The sequence below is a fragment of the Ammodytes marinus genome, assembly GCF_949987685.1.
Source record: "Ammodytes marinus genome assembly, chromosome: 5".
Lineage (NCBI taxonomy): Eukaryota > Metazoa > Chordata > Actinopteri > Uranoscopiformes > Ammodytidae > Ammodytes > Ammodytes marinus.
Window position 1 is genome coordinate 24,353,683 of NC_137234.1, and position 17,599 is coordinate 24,371,281.

At 43.7% G+C, this 17,599-nt stretch overlaps 1 protein-coding gene across 1 annotated transcript in view; it reads right to left on the bottom strand.

The window, feature by feature from the left end:
* Window positions 1-14,968, bottom strand: part of tspan9a (tetraspanin 9a) — a gene marked incomplete at its 5' end in the record, with an annotated part of 73,005 nt that extends 58,037 nt beyond the window's left edge. The window contains one exon of the mRNA XM_080028228.1: window positions 14,585-14,968. Coding sequence (XP_079884354.1) covers window positions 14,585-14,968 — 384 coding nt within the window. The remainder of the gene's footprint in view (window positions 1-14,584) is intronic.
* Between the last annotated feature and the right edge of the window lie 2,631 nt (window positions 14,969-17,599).

Genomic DNA, 17,599 nt, shown 5'->3' on the forward strand with positions numbered 1-17,599 from the left:
CATAATCTGCATTTGCAGCTCAGTTACACACCTGTCCCCTAATCACTGTGGATCGATTCTGATGCTTACATAAAATGCAGGATTGCTACATCCTAGCGCAGTCTATACAGTATAAATATGAACACTGCATACACTTGTACATGCTCTGGCTGGCTATACATGAATATTTTATGTACACATATACACACACACACACAAGAGTTTGATAAATATTAATTGACTGAGTGAATAAATGACGGTGGTTTGTTCATGCCTGTCTGTTCACTCCACGCCTAATTACTCTCACAAAAGCCCGGCGCAGCATTAGAGAATTTTAAAGCCCATGTGTTATAGATGAGTAATGCAGCAAATGAACCTAAACTCTGCTGCATGTGTTTAGCCCAGCAAATCAGGTTGGGGAGTCCACACAGCTGTCGAAAGGGAAAAAAAAACTATTTTACTGAATGTAATTCCACTATTGCCTTACTGCCTCACTCTCTTTATACCTATGCAACATTTATACCCTGCCTTCACTTTTCATCTGCTCATTTAATGTTTGTTCATTTCTCTTAAAAAAACCTAAATAACAAATACTACTGCTGCTGCATAGGGCCGCTGGGTATTTCACCAACTACACGCACTCTGAATAACCTGACACAGACCTGAATGGGATCTGACATAGTCCCGTTTGTCGGGAACAAGACATTTTTCTTTGTTGTAAGGCTTCGGGCTGGGGGTCAGTCTGAGGTTGGGAATGTAATTTACTTGTACTTTTAATTATTTGTAAATTCCAATAGCATGTGTTAATGCATCTCATGTGTTGCAAGGATATACACAATGCCCACTGGGAAGCTGGAGAAAAGACAGAGCAAAATGTTTGCCTGTGGAGTTAGCAAATGCATGAATTAAATAACAACTTGTAAAAGGGGAGCTTCTTTAAAATTCCCAGTGATTCAAGCAAGGCCATTCCATTGTGGAAACATTAAATTCAAGATAACAATCTTTCTCAACCTTCTACTACAACTCCTTCTCTTTAAGAGTTGCTGATAAGGGATAAGCAGCTGACTTCAGCCGCTAAGTGGTAAGTCAGATAATGTATTGTTTTGAGATACTGCAAATGAGTGTATTTCCCCTAAAACCTATGGTTTATGACCTAGAAGTAGTTCTATATTTGGCTGTATTCTGTATTGAACTATTGCAATTGTCAGGTTATTTTTCATTGAGAAAGCCTATCCGAAGCAAGCATATTGAAGAAGAAATAACAAAACTAAAGCCTATCGGGTTAACGTCTCAAATTCAGCAGTGCAAGGCAGAATTATTGGCATGGAGTCTGAAAGGTAGGGGGTACAAGGCGAGTTCGGGTCTGGGTCATAGGCCTGTGCAGAGCTCTCGTATGAAGGACAGATTTTGCTGCGACCGCAAATACAACACACATCTGCCCACTTTTGATGTCGCATGCATGACCCACAGAGGTCAGTTCAACAAAACGCTTGTTCTTCACAAAAGATTGACCGTGGAGTCACTCTTTAATCAAGTGAGGACATCGACCTGACGAATGCACGTAATTAATGGTGTGCAGCAAATTATGGGATTAAAAAAAAGTGCCAATTCATCAAAAAGAGGTGAGGAAGACACAGCTGAACACAATTACGGACAATCTATTCCCAGAGTTGTTGTTTGCCCTGAACATTTTTCAATCCCTGTTTCCACGAGTTCAACCGAATTAGATTCGTTATCGTATTAGTTTCGCCCGAAAACAATTTTCAAATGTGTCCGCTGTAGTAAAAACAAAAACAAAAATAACATGATGGGTAGCTAGGGAGAGAGAGAGAGAGAGAGAGAGAGAGAGAGAGAGAGAGAGAGAGAGACACACACACACACACACACACAGACAGAGACAGAGAGAGAGAGAGAGAGGGTCTGGCTGTGACTCACCTCGGTAGGAGCTATCATCAAAACCTCAATGCTCACACCTCCCTCTCTTTCTCTTGGGAAGTGGTCCGTCCCCACCCACTCTTGCCTTCATGCTTCACTTCTTGCCACCCAGGAAAAAGGAGAGCATTTTGGGTCTGGCCAGTCTGTCCTCTCAGAAGGGGACTAGGGGAGATAAATCTGTCCGGCCCAGCCCCATCTGTTGCAATCCACTTGTGAACTGTGCTCGAAAAATATAAAAAGGGCCGTGCAACCAGTGTGTGCCAACTCAAAAGGATGTTTTATTTTTATTTAACCTTTATTTAACCAGGAAAGTCCCATTGAGATTAAAAACCTCTTTTTCAAGGGAGTCCTGGCCAAGAGGCAGCAACAAGTTACATGTTCACTCACAATAATACACTCACAACATATAGACACAAATTAAAATGATAAAAAGCTGTTATCAAATAAAATCAGAAAAAACAGTTTTCAATTAAAATAATAAAAACAGTTCCATGTAAATTAAAAATCATAAAAAACAACTACAAGTAAAAGAGGTGGTCTGAAATGCTCTCAGCTTAGATTTAAAAGCATTCAAAGAAATAATTTCGGTTAATTTAAAATCTTTTTGTAGCCAGTTCCATGTGGTGGGAGCAGAATGGATGAATAAATAAATGTCATGATGGAAAGGAAAAAAACTCTGAAATAGTGAAAATGTGCAGGAAATGGGACAGGGCATTAATGGGCTGACCCCCAAACACGGTCATTTCAGCCGTTTCAATTGCTGTAATGTTCACTGGACATGATACAATGGTGTGGGGGGGGGGGGGGGGATTTGTCTAGGCGCACTGATGAGTGCATACACAGGCAGGAGAAAGTGTATTTTGTTCATAATCACTCTGGCTCAGTATAGATGAATGAGATCATTCACTGCATGTGGCGATGACCCTGTAATCGACTTCTTAAATCAAACCCCTTTTCCTCCTCCACCACATACAGAGCTCCACTCTGATTCACTCTTTTGTATTCCACCGCCATCCTAAGTCGCCCATTACTGAGGCCTGGGTGGCTTAATAAGAGAAATAGAGAGACATCTGTGGAAAAAAAAGTGACTATACTGACAGGGACTGCTAACGACCCATGGTGCAGTGAGGGGGGTCTCTGCGCCAATTTCTTCATTTCATTTATTATTAAGGCTCACGGCCATAGCACATGGCATGGAGCACACAGTTCAAATTAAATCATTACAAAACAAAACAATGGTGTACGGCAAGAAAACAAAAACAAACAAAAACATTACTTAAACAATGGCAATACATGTCTCAGAAAGGCGCCTGTTTTAACAATAACCCCTGGTTTTTTTGAACTCAAAAGCAAAATCAATTTTATGTGAGATGGAAAATAAACATAATATTTTGGCAGGTATTTATCTCTAAAGTACACTACATTTACATTTTTACACTCAAAAAATACATGATACTCATCACCAACACAGTTGGAATCGCAGAGGTTGCAAGATCTTTCACTTCGTTCCAGCCCTTTGTACCTTCCAGTGACTTTAGGTATTCTGGTGTTATTTGTTCTCAAATTGCATATAGCCTGCCTGGACTTTTGGTTTTCATATAGCAAATATTTTTCTAATTTAAACTCTTGTTTAAATTCAATGTATGTGTCACAGGAAGTCATGCTTGTAAGCTCGCTCTGCCATTTCTGAATGAATTGGTCTTGCAACCTCTGCTCAACAGTTCTTTTCAGCCAGTTAATGTTGTTGTACTTCTGATTTAGAGCTCTAATTAAGAATCCTCTACAATAGCAAATGCGCACAGTTGTATGCAGTTCATCTTCTTAGTTCATAGCATGTTGCAATGTTAAATAAAATATGATACATGCATTCAGATCAAGCTTATGTTTCTTGGATGCATATTTTATTAATTGAATTACACCAAATGAATGTGGGGCGGTCATGCAAATCGTTTGACTAAGTATTTGAATGACTGGAGAATGAGGGAAATTAGAACAACAGACGTAAAACAGCCTTAACCTGTTCATTTATCATTTCACAGACAGTTAGCGTACAGCCCATGCAATACAACTGTTCAAGTCCTTTCTAGAGAGCAAGATCTGAGATATCCCTCTGTGCCCCAGATAGAATACCAACGTGATGGAAAGAGGCTATAGTTTTACAGGCTTCCATTTTAAACAAGAGTTAGCATGCTGCGGGGACAACCAGACTGCCTTAAGATTTCCTGATTTTCAAGACACACACAACCCTGATATCTTCTGAGAAGGGAACAGAGGCACAAGCAGAAACGCTCCGTCATGTCTGGCTATAAAGACTGGTTGTTGCAAATTGGTGTAAAATAAACAAGCAGAACCATTTTCTTCAGTTGTGTGATAAGAGTCAGGGCAAAGTCAAGGGGACAATTCAGAAACTGGGGCTGGTGATAAGAAAGAGGATGAATCTGCATGCAGGACCAACAGCAAGAATCCCCATTAGGTTTACACAGTGTGTCAGCCAGCCAGTGTGTCAGTTGTATTGCTAGTGTTGCAGTAAAGGATCTTGACTAGTTACTGCATCTCTCCTCTTCAGGGAGAATATCAGAGCCGGTTTTGTGAGCACACCTCATGCACATCAAATAAAGCGTCGAGCACAAAATTGGATCAGACATAACGAGAGCACTGCAACAAGCCCTCTCTGATGAAGATCTGGGTTTTCGCTCTAGAAAACAACAAGACAGGCATCCATTTAAAATCACAACAAACAGTCCTATATACATTGGCTGATGGGGCTGACTTTTACAGTATATTGGATAGAGCATGTGAAATTGCCCCATTTAAAAATAGCAATAAAAAAAAACATGTCGGGCATTCACAGGCGATCATCTCGTCAACGTACGCACTGATGCGTTTGACTATAGAATGCTTCAATATGTTGCGTTTTATGGCTGAGTAACAACGCTGCAGTAATATGCAGGCGGTACAGCTATATAAATCAATATATGCTCTGAAGTTTAAAGGCATAAATCTGCCTCTCATTTGTCTCTAACAACGTGGATGAGTGTGTGTGCCTCATTGCCTGTTGGAGCCCTGCTGGAGATGTGACCTGGGCTCATTACCATTCAAGCAGTGAATGCCTGAGTCGCTGACCCAAATTCAACATGACACATGTAAAATACACAGATTCAAAGTCAATCTGCTGCAAATATATTATTTTCAGTGAATTGTGGTGCAGTTGCCTAGTGTTGTCCTAGGTCTTTAGAAGGTTGTATTTTTTTGTGTTAGAAAGGGGAAATGAAACAAGCTCTCAAGGATGCTATGTGGGTTGTTTGAGTTGGCGCACGCTGGGAAAAGAATCAGGTCCAATTGAATCGACCGAGGTGAGTGGCCCTTGGGAAATTGGTCTTAGAGTCAGTCATTGATGCATCCTCAGCCTCCAGTTGAAAGCCTCAGAACTTAGGGAGCTGGCCCCAGGACGGTGAAGCTTGTCCCCTGACACACTTCCCCCAAAGATTTTGAAGACTTCAATACAGGATATCGAAACATGTGCATTGCTTGAAACGACTATTTGAAACACAGTATGTGCGCAACTTATGGATCTGCAGATAGCTCATACATGAATATCATATACTGTTAATTAAACATGAGCAAGGTTATTTAAAAAGGGGTTTTGTGTGGTCTCGGAAGACCAAGACAATGATATTCTCCAAGCCTCCTTAGTGGAGCTGGAGTGGGAGACTGACTGGGAAACATTGATTTCACTGTAATTCGCCTTTAGGTGTCAGGACAAAAAATGCTGAGTGGCTGAACCAGCGAGCTGTTCTAACATTCTACATTAATTCACTGCTTAGGTGCAGATTAGCATTGATTGGTTTTCCTGGCGCGCAAAGAGAAGGCGACGATTGATGAGTAGTCTGTAGTCGCTCCGGCAGCAGACACAGGTAACACATTGTTCATCTGGAAACCTTGTTCATGTGAAAGCTCTGTAAATGTTTAAGGGCAAATACTGGTAGAAAGAAAAAAAAGGTTTGGGGACCACACATTGAAATAAAGTGGGCACTTTTTCTGCATCACTGAACATTTCGCACAATCTAAGATATTCTTCACAGACACCGCTGCAAGGGCACTTCAAAAGCTTGAGCAGACCAACTCACGGAGCTCAGTGTCTTTTTTATTGACTCACGGCTATATATAATCGCTGCAAGTCCACAGGCGATACAAAGTGTCCCAACATGATGTATGTGAAATGTTCAAAGGCAGATGAAAAGCTACAATAATTGCACTCATTTCCTAACATGGATTTAGTCGGACTACTGTATTTTTGTACGACAGTTTGCTTGATAATACCAATAAAATGTGCACCAAATCAAATTCAATTACAAACTGTGAAATCATCATCAGCTGCGAGGCTACACAGAAAAGCTGTTTTTTTTAATGGAAATTTCTTCCATTAGTATTTGAAGAGAAGCTTGCTTGGGTTGCTCAAAAGAAAATAATGAAAATAATGGATAGGATCTCTTTCGATCAAAACCCCAAATGCATGACGGTTTTTATGCCTTTCAGTTCAGCTACTGTATATAAACCCTAGTATTATTATTGACTCCATAACAGGACTGCGTTCTTTCCCATTGCCTGAGATGCAATGTTTGGCACATAGTCATTAGAAAAGAGCCTGCTTACGTATGCAGAACTAATTATATATTTTCCCATTCTTTTTCCATTCCCATTCTACTCTGAACTGGCCTATATTTAGAAAAAACTAAGATCTTTGTGTTTCACAGGCTAAGAGCAAAGAAAAAATGAGGACTCTCAGGGTTGCCGTATGGTAAAGTAATACAAGTCAGGTCTCTCTTGAAAAAGAGATTTTAATCTCAATGAGACTAACCTGAGACTAATAAAGGATAAATAAATAAAACATACATTACCATTTAACACCATGATCACAACATATTTAAGCACTGTGACCGCATGTTCTCTTATCTAGTAATAAGTCTTTCAGATATGACGGATAGACAGTACATACAGACATCCGTATGCTGTGCACCTTCTGAAATGAAAGAGAAGCACACTTGAGTTTGCTGTGAATAAGGAAGGGAACACATAATGAGTGGCATGTACCATAGACTGTGGTTTTCTATGCACTGCAATTCCTGTACCTAGCAGCTACTGTTATTTCATCTGTTCCGGGGATGTTCACCTGTCACTGCAAGTCAGTACGGCACGGCTGACAGAGAAGCAACTGGGCTAAAACGGCACCTGCAGCCCTTATTAGAAAGTTAGGCGCAAACATCAGACTTTATGTAAGAATTCTCCAAAGGGATTTGAGTATACCGGTAGTGATAACTTTGCACTCGCACTGTCTGCTTGTTTTGCAAGGAAAGTTAATTTGGTCTTCACCTCTATAAGTTATTAACTCGCTGAAATGAAATGTTGCAACTTTAAAGGGTCACATTTCATGCAGATTTTTCCAGGTTAAAAATTGTAATTTGGGTTAATAGAAACTATTTTCATGGTGTAGTGTCCAAAAAACCATTATAGTTCTAACAGAGCCATCTCCATTCCCCCCCCCCCCCCACCCCTCTCTCTGAAACATTCCGTCTCTTAAAGCCCTGCCTTCCAAAAGCCCAGTCTGCTCTGATTCTCCCTGAATCTAACTGCCGGATTAAATCTAACAGCCAGATAAATTCAGGGGGTATTTAGGGGTGTGCTTATCACAGGTGGAGGTAGTGCTAAGTTAGGGCGCACTCACACTAGTGCCGTTTGCCTGTTCCGTGCTCAGCACGATTCAGCACGATTCCCCCCCCTCCCCACTCCCCCCGCAGGCCCGTGCTCACACTGCTCGTGGCCTGGGCACACTTGCACCTTGCCTACGTCACCGTGCACGTTTAGGATTTGGAGTCTACTTGTAGGCTATACGACTGTTTGTGAATATTTTCATCCGGCCAAATTTGCATCAAATATTCCACTTCCACATTAGAGCAACGAGAATCCTTAAGCTATTGTTTTTTTTTAAATGTAGTCTTGACGTAATAGGTCGCGGTGAACAGTCTCATATTTGTGCAGCACGCTGTTTATTATTAATATAACGGCCCGTCATCAGACCATATGTATCCGGATGGTTTTGTACACATCGATCGCTCCATCAAATCCAAGTCAGAACTTTTTGTATGGGCAGAGATCGTTTTTTTAAGTGTCTTTATAAAGTTTCTTGTTAAACCTTAGTGTAGGCTACTGATTCCTTATCACCGGGCCGCGGTGTGTTGTTTTGGGTGCGTCTCCACCGCCATGCGTAAATGCAGTTATGACAGCTGACGGGAGGAAAAAGAAAAAAAATCATCTGACGAACGTGAGTAAACACGAAAACCTTTTTGCTGTGCTTTCTGAGCCGACCTAATTAGCTCTCTCCCTCTTTTATTAGCCCACACCTAGGCTTACACACACGTTAATTCTCACACATTATAGCTACAAGTCCAAGTGGTGGGCAATTCTGGTGCCGACTAGTAAGGCAGCGGACGTTAACGGACAATGCATCCTTAATAAATTCACGTCAGGAACGCCGCCTGTGCGCTTGCTTGTGCGCGTGTCATCTCATTAGCATCTGTACTTTGGCCACGGCACACCTCTCCCAGGTGTGCCGTGGCCAAGGGGCTGTTCCGTGCTGGAATACGGATGGCGTGGTCACACTAGCCAAACGTTCTAGACTTTAGTATGCTAATGAGCTTTGGCACGGGGCCGCGGCCCTAGTGTGAGTGGCCCCTTAGGTTGGTAATGAGGGGGGTTGGCTTCTGAACGGGGTATTTGAACACAGGTTTTCTGGTTGGTGGAGGTGGAGGTTGCGAAAAAGAGAGAGGGGTGTTTTTTTAATCATGCTTTGGGAGTCTGTAGACACACCAGGGACCCATTTTAATGTTGAAAAAACATAAAAAAAATTATTTTTGCATAATAGGTGACCTTTAATCTGCGCATGTGGGTACACATCAAATATGAAGCCCCCCCCCGCATCCCCCTTCAAAGAGAGACAAGTGAAGGGGTAAGGACACTTCAGTGAGTCCCCCGCCCCCCCTCTCCCAAAGGCACCAACTTACTTCTCCTGCCGCCTCCAAGCGAAAAATGCACCTTCCAATTCTCCTGCTCTATTAGCTGGACCCCTAGAGAGTGTTACACTGTATCCACGTATCCCTGTTGATCTGCAACATGAGATAATGAGCTCAGTGCCGCTACACAACAATGCTTGGGGAAATCGAATGCAAGCCGGAGAGAGAGAGAGACGCGCAAATGAGAGTGATCTCCCTAGACGACCGGACGGACAAAGCCAATGCATACGTTGATATTTAGCAAGCAGGTTAGCCAATCCCAATCAATGCCCGGCGGTCTGTAGGGGACGCTAATTACAAGACTTCAAATCAAATGATTAAAATGCATATTTATAGTGTCCAGCTTCTCTATGTGTTATGGGATTTGAGCATATACATTTTTGATATGGATGATTCTGATGCCAAACACTATGCGACTGGTTATATTGAATGTTGTTATATCTGCTGACTGCCTTTCGCATCATAGCCGGAGGCATCAAAATGTAGGTGGACAGACCAGCTGAGGTTGATGCGCCATTCTCCGATTTCAAACTGAGAGCCAATTCAATCAGGAACCAGCCTTTCATGGTAGATTGATAGCATTAAACGCATGTGACAGCACAGCACAGCACATACGGCTTGTTTTATCATCCCGCGGAGCACACTCAACCCTCATCTGTTTTCCTGTGCCCCAATCCTTGTTTCACCTGGCAGTGACTGATGGGAGTTCAGCTGTGCCTCTTGTAAAAAGAAAGGAGATTTTTTTTTTAAAGTTTGTTACAATACACGCTTCCCTCTTGGGCCATATAAAAGATGACTGAACTTTTCATGTGCCGATACGGAGAATGAAAAACGGGTAAAATGATTCAGCGTTCTTGGATGGAAACGCCAGGGGAAAGGGGCAGCTTTGGGTTGCAATGCTAAATGGAGGCACGAGGACGTTCATGTACACTTCTTACAAACCACCTTGATACGTCGATATAGTTCTACTCTTTTAGCATCTGAATGCTGGTACATTTGAAACCTTTAAATGTCAAATTTGGTGATTAAATCGATAGGAAAACTAATCCCCTGTCTCATTGGACCAAACAGCCTATACATCCAGCAGCAATCCCCCTAAGTAAGCAGAGGAATTCATGAATGCTAAACATCTCTCCTCTAACAAAGGAGCAGCTTTGATACTACCCCACCTTGTACTTGTAAGACAACACTGCTGAGCTGACACTTTTCTTTTAAACATGAATATCAAAAGAGGCTTTAGCTTTTGATATGACATGGTAATGGAATAACTTAGTTGGTCTCATTTAGCTAATGTACATCTTAAAAGGAAATGGGCTTGTGTGTGATGCTTATAGGGATTTGGCATCCTTGGGTTGTGTTTTAAGGCATTATCTTCCCCTTGTTTCATCCAAAGGTGTTCAGTTGAACTGGACAAGATAAATCAGTGCAGCAATGGGGGCATTACATTGTATCTTGAATGACAGAGATTAGGACGTGCAGCAGAGAACGAGGCTAAACATCCATGCTCTCCATCAAGACCAACAACACTGATATGCTCACAAAGGCTGACACCAATTGGACTTAACATCAATCACCCTATCAGGCTGGTCCAACAGTCCAACAGATCCCCCCATCTTACCAAACAACAACAGATTGCCACAGCACAAAGGCCATTTGCTTGACTGATTGTTGGCTTTAGCATTGAGCTGTCCGGCACAGCCGTGCTCTCAATCCACACCCCGCACCACCCAATACTGCTATAATCTGCCCGAAACTCCCCCCCCCCCTGCAGCTCAGACTTTTTCTAATCCCTTATAAGAAAGATGAGCCAGATGGCCACTAACAACTGCTGAAGGGGGGAGCCTGAGGATGAGCGCATGTATAAAGATGCCTGAAGTGCCTGCCGCTGTTTACCTTGTGCTTCGAGTTACCAACCAGAAGCCCCCAGTGGAGTGGATTGTGTGTGGGAGTGTGAGAGTGTGCTTTCAAGAATTGCAGTGGAGTTTCTGTATGTGCAGCGAATGAGCTCTTGCATGTGCCCACGGTCGCAAAGGAAGGAGGAGAGACCCCATGCTGCACACCTGGTGTCGGATTACAGCAGCTTCACCATTCCCCACTTCGGACCAGAGATGACATGTCAGGGCTTCACAGGGAAACCGTCCCTACCAGCTGCAGTATAGCCTTGTGATTCCTGGAGTGTCAGAGGTAGAACAGCGCAGTCCCAGGGGTGTCAAGATACAACATACCTCTCAGCCCTCCTCAATTCCTCTCTCCCTATATCCCAACCCAAATAGGCCTGCACAATCAATCCTTTAAAAGATCGCAATCCCGACTCATACATCTATGTGATCTAATCTCTGATTGATGAGGATTCTCGGGCTCATATTCCACTATGCAATAGCGTCACACATGCACATGCTGACTTCTTAGCTTCAGAACAATCCCAGTTGCTTTATCAATAAAAATTAGCAGGCAGGATGTAAAGAAAAAACATGCGATGTGTTCATCATTCGAGCATACAACTCAATCGCTGTTCTGTCAATTCTCCTCCTCACTACAGCGCTCCATTACTACGGCAGCATGTTGCAGAGGAGACTTGTAAGCACTCAAATGTCATGTGAGTGTGAAGGAGAATCACATAGAGAATTGTGATCTCGAATTTCAAGGAAGAAAAAAATCGCGAGTCACATTTTAGCAAGAATGTCGCAGCCCTAATCCCAACCCCTCGCTGATGAGTGAAACCCTTTCCCACTCCGCTAACCTTTAAATGGGCTCAATGCTGCCCCTCAATCCGGAGTGCCAGTCACCGCCAGCTGTCAATGACTCCCAAGCTGTCACATAGCTCATGACAGACCAACCAGCCACATGCTGCATCCCTATCCCCCCCCCCCACATCACCCTTCTCCCTTTTCCCATGGGATGCTGATTAAAAAGTCATTGAAATGATCCACTAACGGGGAAAGAGAAAAAAACAAGGGCATCAATCTGTGGGAAGTAGAAGGAGAAGTAGAAGGAAGTTTGCACGGTGGGTGTTCATTAAATACACATTACCACAGTGAAAAATTCAATTATTGCACAGCAGGGATGTACCGCACTGGGTATAGTCCATAGTCACTTAGGTTCCCAATGCCTGCATCATGCACACAGCATGCACAAACACACTTGTGTATCTCCACGCACATGTCGAGAGATAGAGAGGGAGAGTCCACCTCTCTATTAGTGACGTGCAACAGCCAGTTATTAGAGATGGCTGAGGTTTTGCCACTGATAAGGGTTAAGAACAAAGCCTAGCAAGGACCTGGGAAGTAAACGCCTTCACACAAATCCCCTGTTACTGATCCTTAAGAGTATAGCGGATCATCACGACCTTATGACCTCCTTTCAAAAGGTTGACCTATGCCAGTGCACCGAGGCGGCTTCTGATCTAGCGAAAAATACAAGCTAGTCTGGAACTGACACACAGGTAACTGATGGTTTTCACTGCTAATGTACAGTCTAATCGGGCCTTGATCTATCATGTGTCACCCACAGCTCACAGAAAGAATAATGATCAGCAGTCTCAATTCATCAATTATTAATTAATTTGAACAATCTAATTGAATGAATCAAGTAATCACTGAATGTTCTATTTGACAGGACAGTGTGGGAACAGATGCTGCTTGCAATGATGATGTGTTACGGATGTAAAAAGGAGCAAGAGGAACAATTCTGCTCATTTAACAAACAAAAAAAAACATCACATTCAGTTTATGATTAACATAATTGAATCATTCTTATGTTGTGTGCTGTAACCCCCCCCCCAACCCCCCCCGTCATTCATTCCTTTAAATTATGCGTTCAGTGAATCGATCAGTTTTGCGCTCTGCAATCGATTTAGGAAAGTGCTTAAAATTCCCATCCTTAATTCAAACATGCCTGAGTTCAAAAGAGGTGCTCTTTTCAAGGTAAGTCAATGTCTGCATTAATAAATCCAACATCAGCTCAGCTTTTCTGACCCTTTTACATTCCATTAAACACACATCTCCATCAAGGCGAGGCACACTAAAGAGCCCCCTAGCCATTTGTATGTCTTTGCATATACACATCCCTGCATCTGTGGACATGGGGAATTAAATAAGAATGATATGGAGATCCCGGCCTGAGGCAGCATAGAGGTCTAGTGCTTCAGGCCTGAGCCTGGCCACTAGCAGGGCTGTTCATTAAAGTATATGGGGCAGACATGGGATAAATCAAGGTTTGCGTGATGCACATGTACAGAACGTGTGTGTGTGTGTGTGTGTGTGTGTGTGTGTGTGTGTGTGTGTGTGTGTGTGTGTGTGTATCTCAATGTTGGCCTGTTCACAGCTGGGGCTCAACCTAATGCCCATTCTGGTGCCTAGAATGTGCCCCACTTAGCATGGCTCACAACCCAGGAACACGGTGGGCTGGGGCTGGTAGGGTCCCAAGTGTTGGGATGTTTTTTCGCTTCACGCTTCGCTGTATCCACACAAAAGACTTGGCCCCATAACCCATAAGCCCTTTTAATCCATTCTGTAAACATTCAAGGGGTGCCCACTTTTACAACAAATGCCCATGCATGGGTACACAGCAGGTGATATTTATTTGTAAGCACATTTTGCACGGTGATCACCATTACATTGTGATCCATTTTTTTCCCGTAATTACTACAAATGTGGATAACTGCAATCATTTGTAGTTACACAAATTGAACTACATTTCCTGGGGCAGCAATTCAGAACTTGAGCCTATAATTTACCTCCACTGGTGATAGTAGCTTACAGCAAAGTGATCTTGTGGAAACAGGCTTAATAACATGAAACAGACCAATTGGATAATTTCCTCTTGAATAACCTGGAAGTCCAGTTGACCATGCCAACTCACATCCCCCTTGGTGCATACTGTGTGGCTCATCAAGGTGACTATACCGTAGGGGCATATTCTCTTTCACTTGCATGCCGAAAGCAGCTCTCCAACTCCATGTTCACTGTAAATCATGTAACCATGGGTTACCCTGAATGGGACCCATGTCTCCTTACAACATATCCCACACACACACACACACACACACACACACACACACACACACACACACACACACACACACACACACACACACACACACACACACACACACACACACACACACACACACACACACACACACACACACACACACACACACACACACACACACACACACACACACACACACACACACACACACACACACACACACACACACACACACACACACACACACACACACACACACAAAAGGAGACCTGGTGCAATGCCACAGACTGTCATGACATCCAGGAATAGCAACATGCAGAGACGGAGGCACAGGCACAAACAGCCTGATGTAATAATTAGAAACGCATGATTGCACTTACAAAACATCACATTGCCACAATAGATCCCCATTAACATTTATTTAAAAAAAAACGGATCATACACACACTCAGTTCACATTTGTTACCATGTATATGGATGAAGATTAATGGTGAGTTAGTAAAGCCAGATCAGCATCATACTCAAAGCCACATCTTCACATTTGCATCATTAACATCAACTGTGTGATGGATGATGAGAAAACATCAAGAAAACATTAAGAGTCCACTTACCCAGAAGATGAGGTTGAAGACGAACATCATATACTTCAAGCAGCAGAGGCAGCCCCGTGCCATGTTGCACTTCTTGAACTCTAGGAGGAACACAAAGGATAGATCCAGGTAAAAGACCACGTATTTGCTGCCTTTGGGCGAGCTGTACTTGTTGTTGCTCTTGTCTGCTGCTGCTGCTGCTGCTGCGCCTGCATCAGCTGCCGCTCCAGTTCCTGCCTGCTGTGAGCCTTTGCGCGGCCCCGTGGAGCCGTAGAAAGCGCCGGCAGTGAAGCCGCGGCCGCCAAACGGACGGCCAGACGAGGACGCCTGGGCAAAGTCGGACTCGTGGCTGTCTATGGAGGGGCTACGGTGAATGGCTGACTCCTCACTGCTAGACTTCTCCATGCTCTAGGGCTACGGCTGCTGATGAAGGGCTGCTCCCCGATGCACAGTTTACCATAGTCTCAGGAAAGATGACAGGGGAGACAGGCAGAACACACTCTCCACCCAACACTCCAAATCTCCACTTTTTTTAACACACACTGGAGCAGAAAAAAAAGATAAGAACACCTCACTGCAAAACAACTACAGTACATCCAACTCAGAAGCCACACGGTTGGGGGGGCAAGGGATCCTGTTTTAGTATAAGTAGTGAGTAGAAGTGGCACCTCTCTGCTTAAGGCTTAAGTGTCTTCTGCTGTCTTGCTTGTTATAGTCCTGAAGTAGTTCTGCAGAAGGGTCCTGTGAGGAGCGTTAACCCCTCTTGCCTCACGACAGAAGAAGAAGTTACAGTGCTCCCTCTATCCCCCTCTCTCTTGTGGTATCCCTCGCTCCTCCTGCGCTGCCTTGTTGCTGTGTCGGGCTGTTCCAGAGAGGGAGAGAGAGACCCCCAGTGAGTCTCAGCTGCTCCACTTCCCAACGTTTTCCCACTCTTGCTGACCTGGTAACTTTTCTCTCTCTCTCCGCTGCACTCCTGCACACGCTCCTCTCTTCTTTGCACTGCCTCTCTCTGCGCTTCTCTTCTCAATGTGATTCTCTGATGCGCTCGCTCTCTCTCTCCTCCCTAACTCTTGTCTGAGTGTGCCTGTCCGCTCTAGTGAATCATTCAATGCTCACTGGCTCCTTCAGTCCTCCGCACACACACACTGCCTGCACTGCACTGCACTGCCTGCACTCTGCTCTCCCAATAGCAGCGCTCGGGCTGATGTGCTATTATCGGCAGACGCAACTAACAGGCATTCCCTATCCCCCCAACAAGAAGCACTGCCCTCCTCCTACAACTCCCTCTCTCTCTCACTCTCTCCATCTCTCTCTCTCTCTCTCCCTCAGCCCCTCCCCTCGCTGCCGAGCAACCAATGCAAGCAGCTGCAGCCCCGACCCCAAGCTCCTCCTCTATACACTCCCCATGTCTTTTAATAAGCCCATCACTGACTGTGTTTGCTCTGACTATACATGTTCAGCAATTTCATCTTTGCGGTCAGGGGAATTAAGAAGCCATGAGATCATGACTTCATGAATATTAAACAAAACAAAGACAAAAAAGAAGTGGGAGTGTAAATGTAATTATAAATGGGTGAAGGCTTGTTTGTCGAGTAGTATTTATTTATGTATTTTTGGGGAGGGTCCTTGCAGGCTCTTACTGTATGCATGCAAAGAGCTTTCACTGGTCCTCTGCTGAAGACACCCCCACCTGCTGATTTAATTTAACAGACTCCAGATCAGCAGCGTCTCACACTGCTTTAATTTGTAGACTAATTCCATTGATCGATGTTGCCATAAATAACCCGTATAGTCAAGGTGGTTTGTTATATATTTCTGAAAGCGCAGCCTGAAACGTCAGACTACTATCACTGGAGTGATTACTGCATGTGATGTGGGCGGTGGTAACTGTGCTGGGCTGCAGTTTGGTCACACTGTCACAGCTCTGCTCTGCATCATTGCACTGCCCACGTCCATGTAAGGGAACAAATTAACTGTCAGTGTCCAGTTCTTTGGAAATATAGCACGGCTCAGAAGCACAGAAAGAGGATAGTGTGGCTTTAAAATGCTGAACTCTCCGTGTCTCAAAGCCAGGGCCGACCACCGGATAGCCTCCCCCCCGCCCCCCTGCTTAGTCACATACCAAGCTGACAAGATATTTTAGAGCTTTGATTTTAAACTTGCATAGCTAGCCTGAAAATGTTCCATTTGCATATCATCAGAGAAAAAAGGCTAGATGGTAAAACATCCTTGAAAGGTGGAGTCAGCGATGTCGGAGAAGGCTTGTTGTCAAAATCACTTTGTGGTCAAGATGTGTGAATATATCCTAAACTCTGCTAACTGTCTTTACTGTGTGTGCACTGAACATAAATCTGGTGGTAATACTCAGCCTAGGCTCTGTAAATTGGCATGCAAACAAAGGATAGGTAAACAAAGGAGTGCCACTGTAGCTAGCAACATGCCCGTTTACAGAGCCAAGGCTGTGTACCAACACTGTACCTTTTTTTCCCACATACACACAGTACGGCCAGGTAGCGGATGGTATTCTTCAAATTTGCTGACTCCACCTTTAAAAGTTAGAGACTGTGAAGGTGGCAACCAACAAACTTGAATAAAAACAACAGAACGGAATAATTATTGACAAAAAAAAGGTATGTCTAAATTTGCGAGCTTGTTGGAACGCTATTACAATAGCAATATAATGGTTATTATAGAACAGACAGTTACAATATAATTGCTCTGATTGAATTCCCAGAACAAATCTTCTCTAGCGCTGTCTGAGCTTAAATAGGTTGCTCGGTAGACTTGTTCTGATGTGGTAAATGTCTTCTGTCAGTGGAGTGCTGCTGATGGTTCAGCCTGCAGACAGATGGAGGGAGAGTTTCAACTGAATGGTCTTAAAGGTAAATCCAGTATTATCCAGTTGACTAATCCAACCCTCTTGTGTTTCACCATTGTAGAGTAGAAAGCAGCCTTGAGAAAGCTCATGGAAAATGGTTGCACTGCACTGCACAGAAATGTTAAGAACAACAAGGTCTTAGCAAATGGTTAACGTCG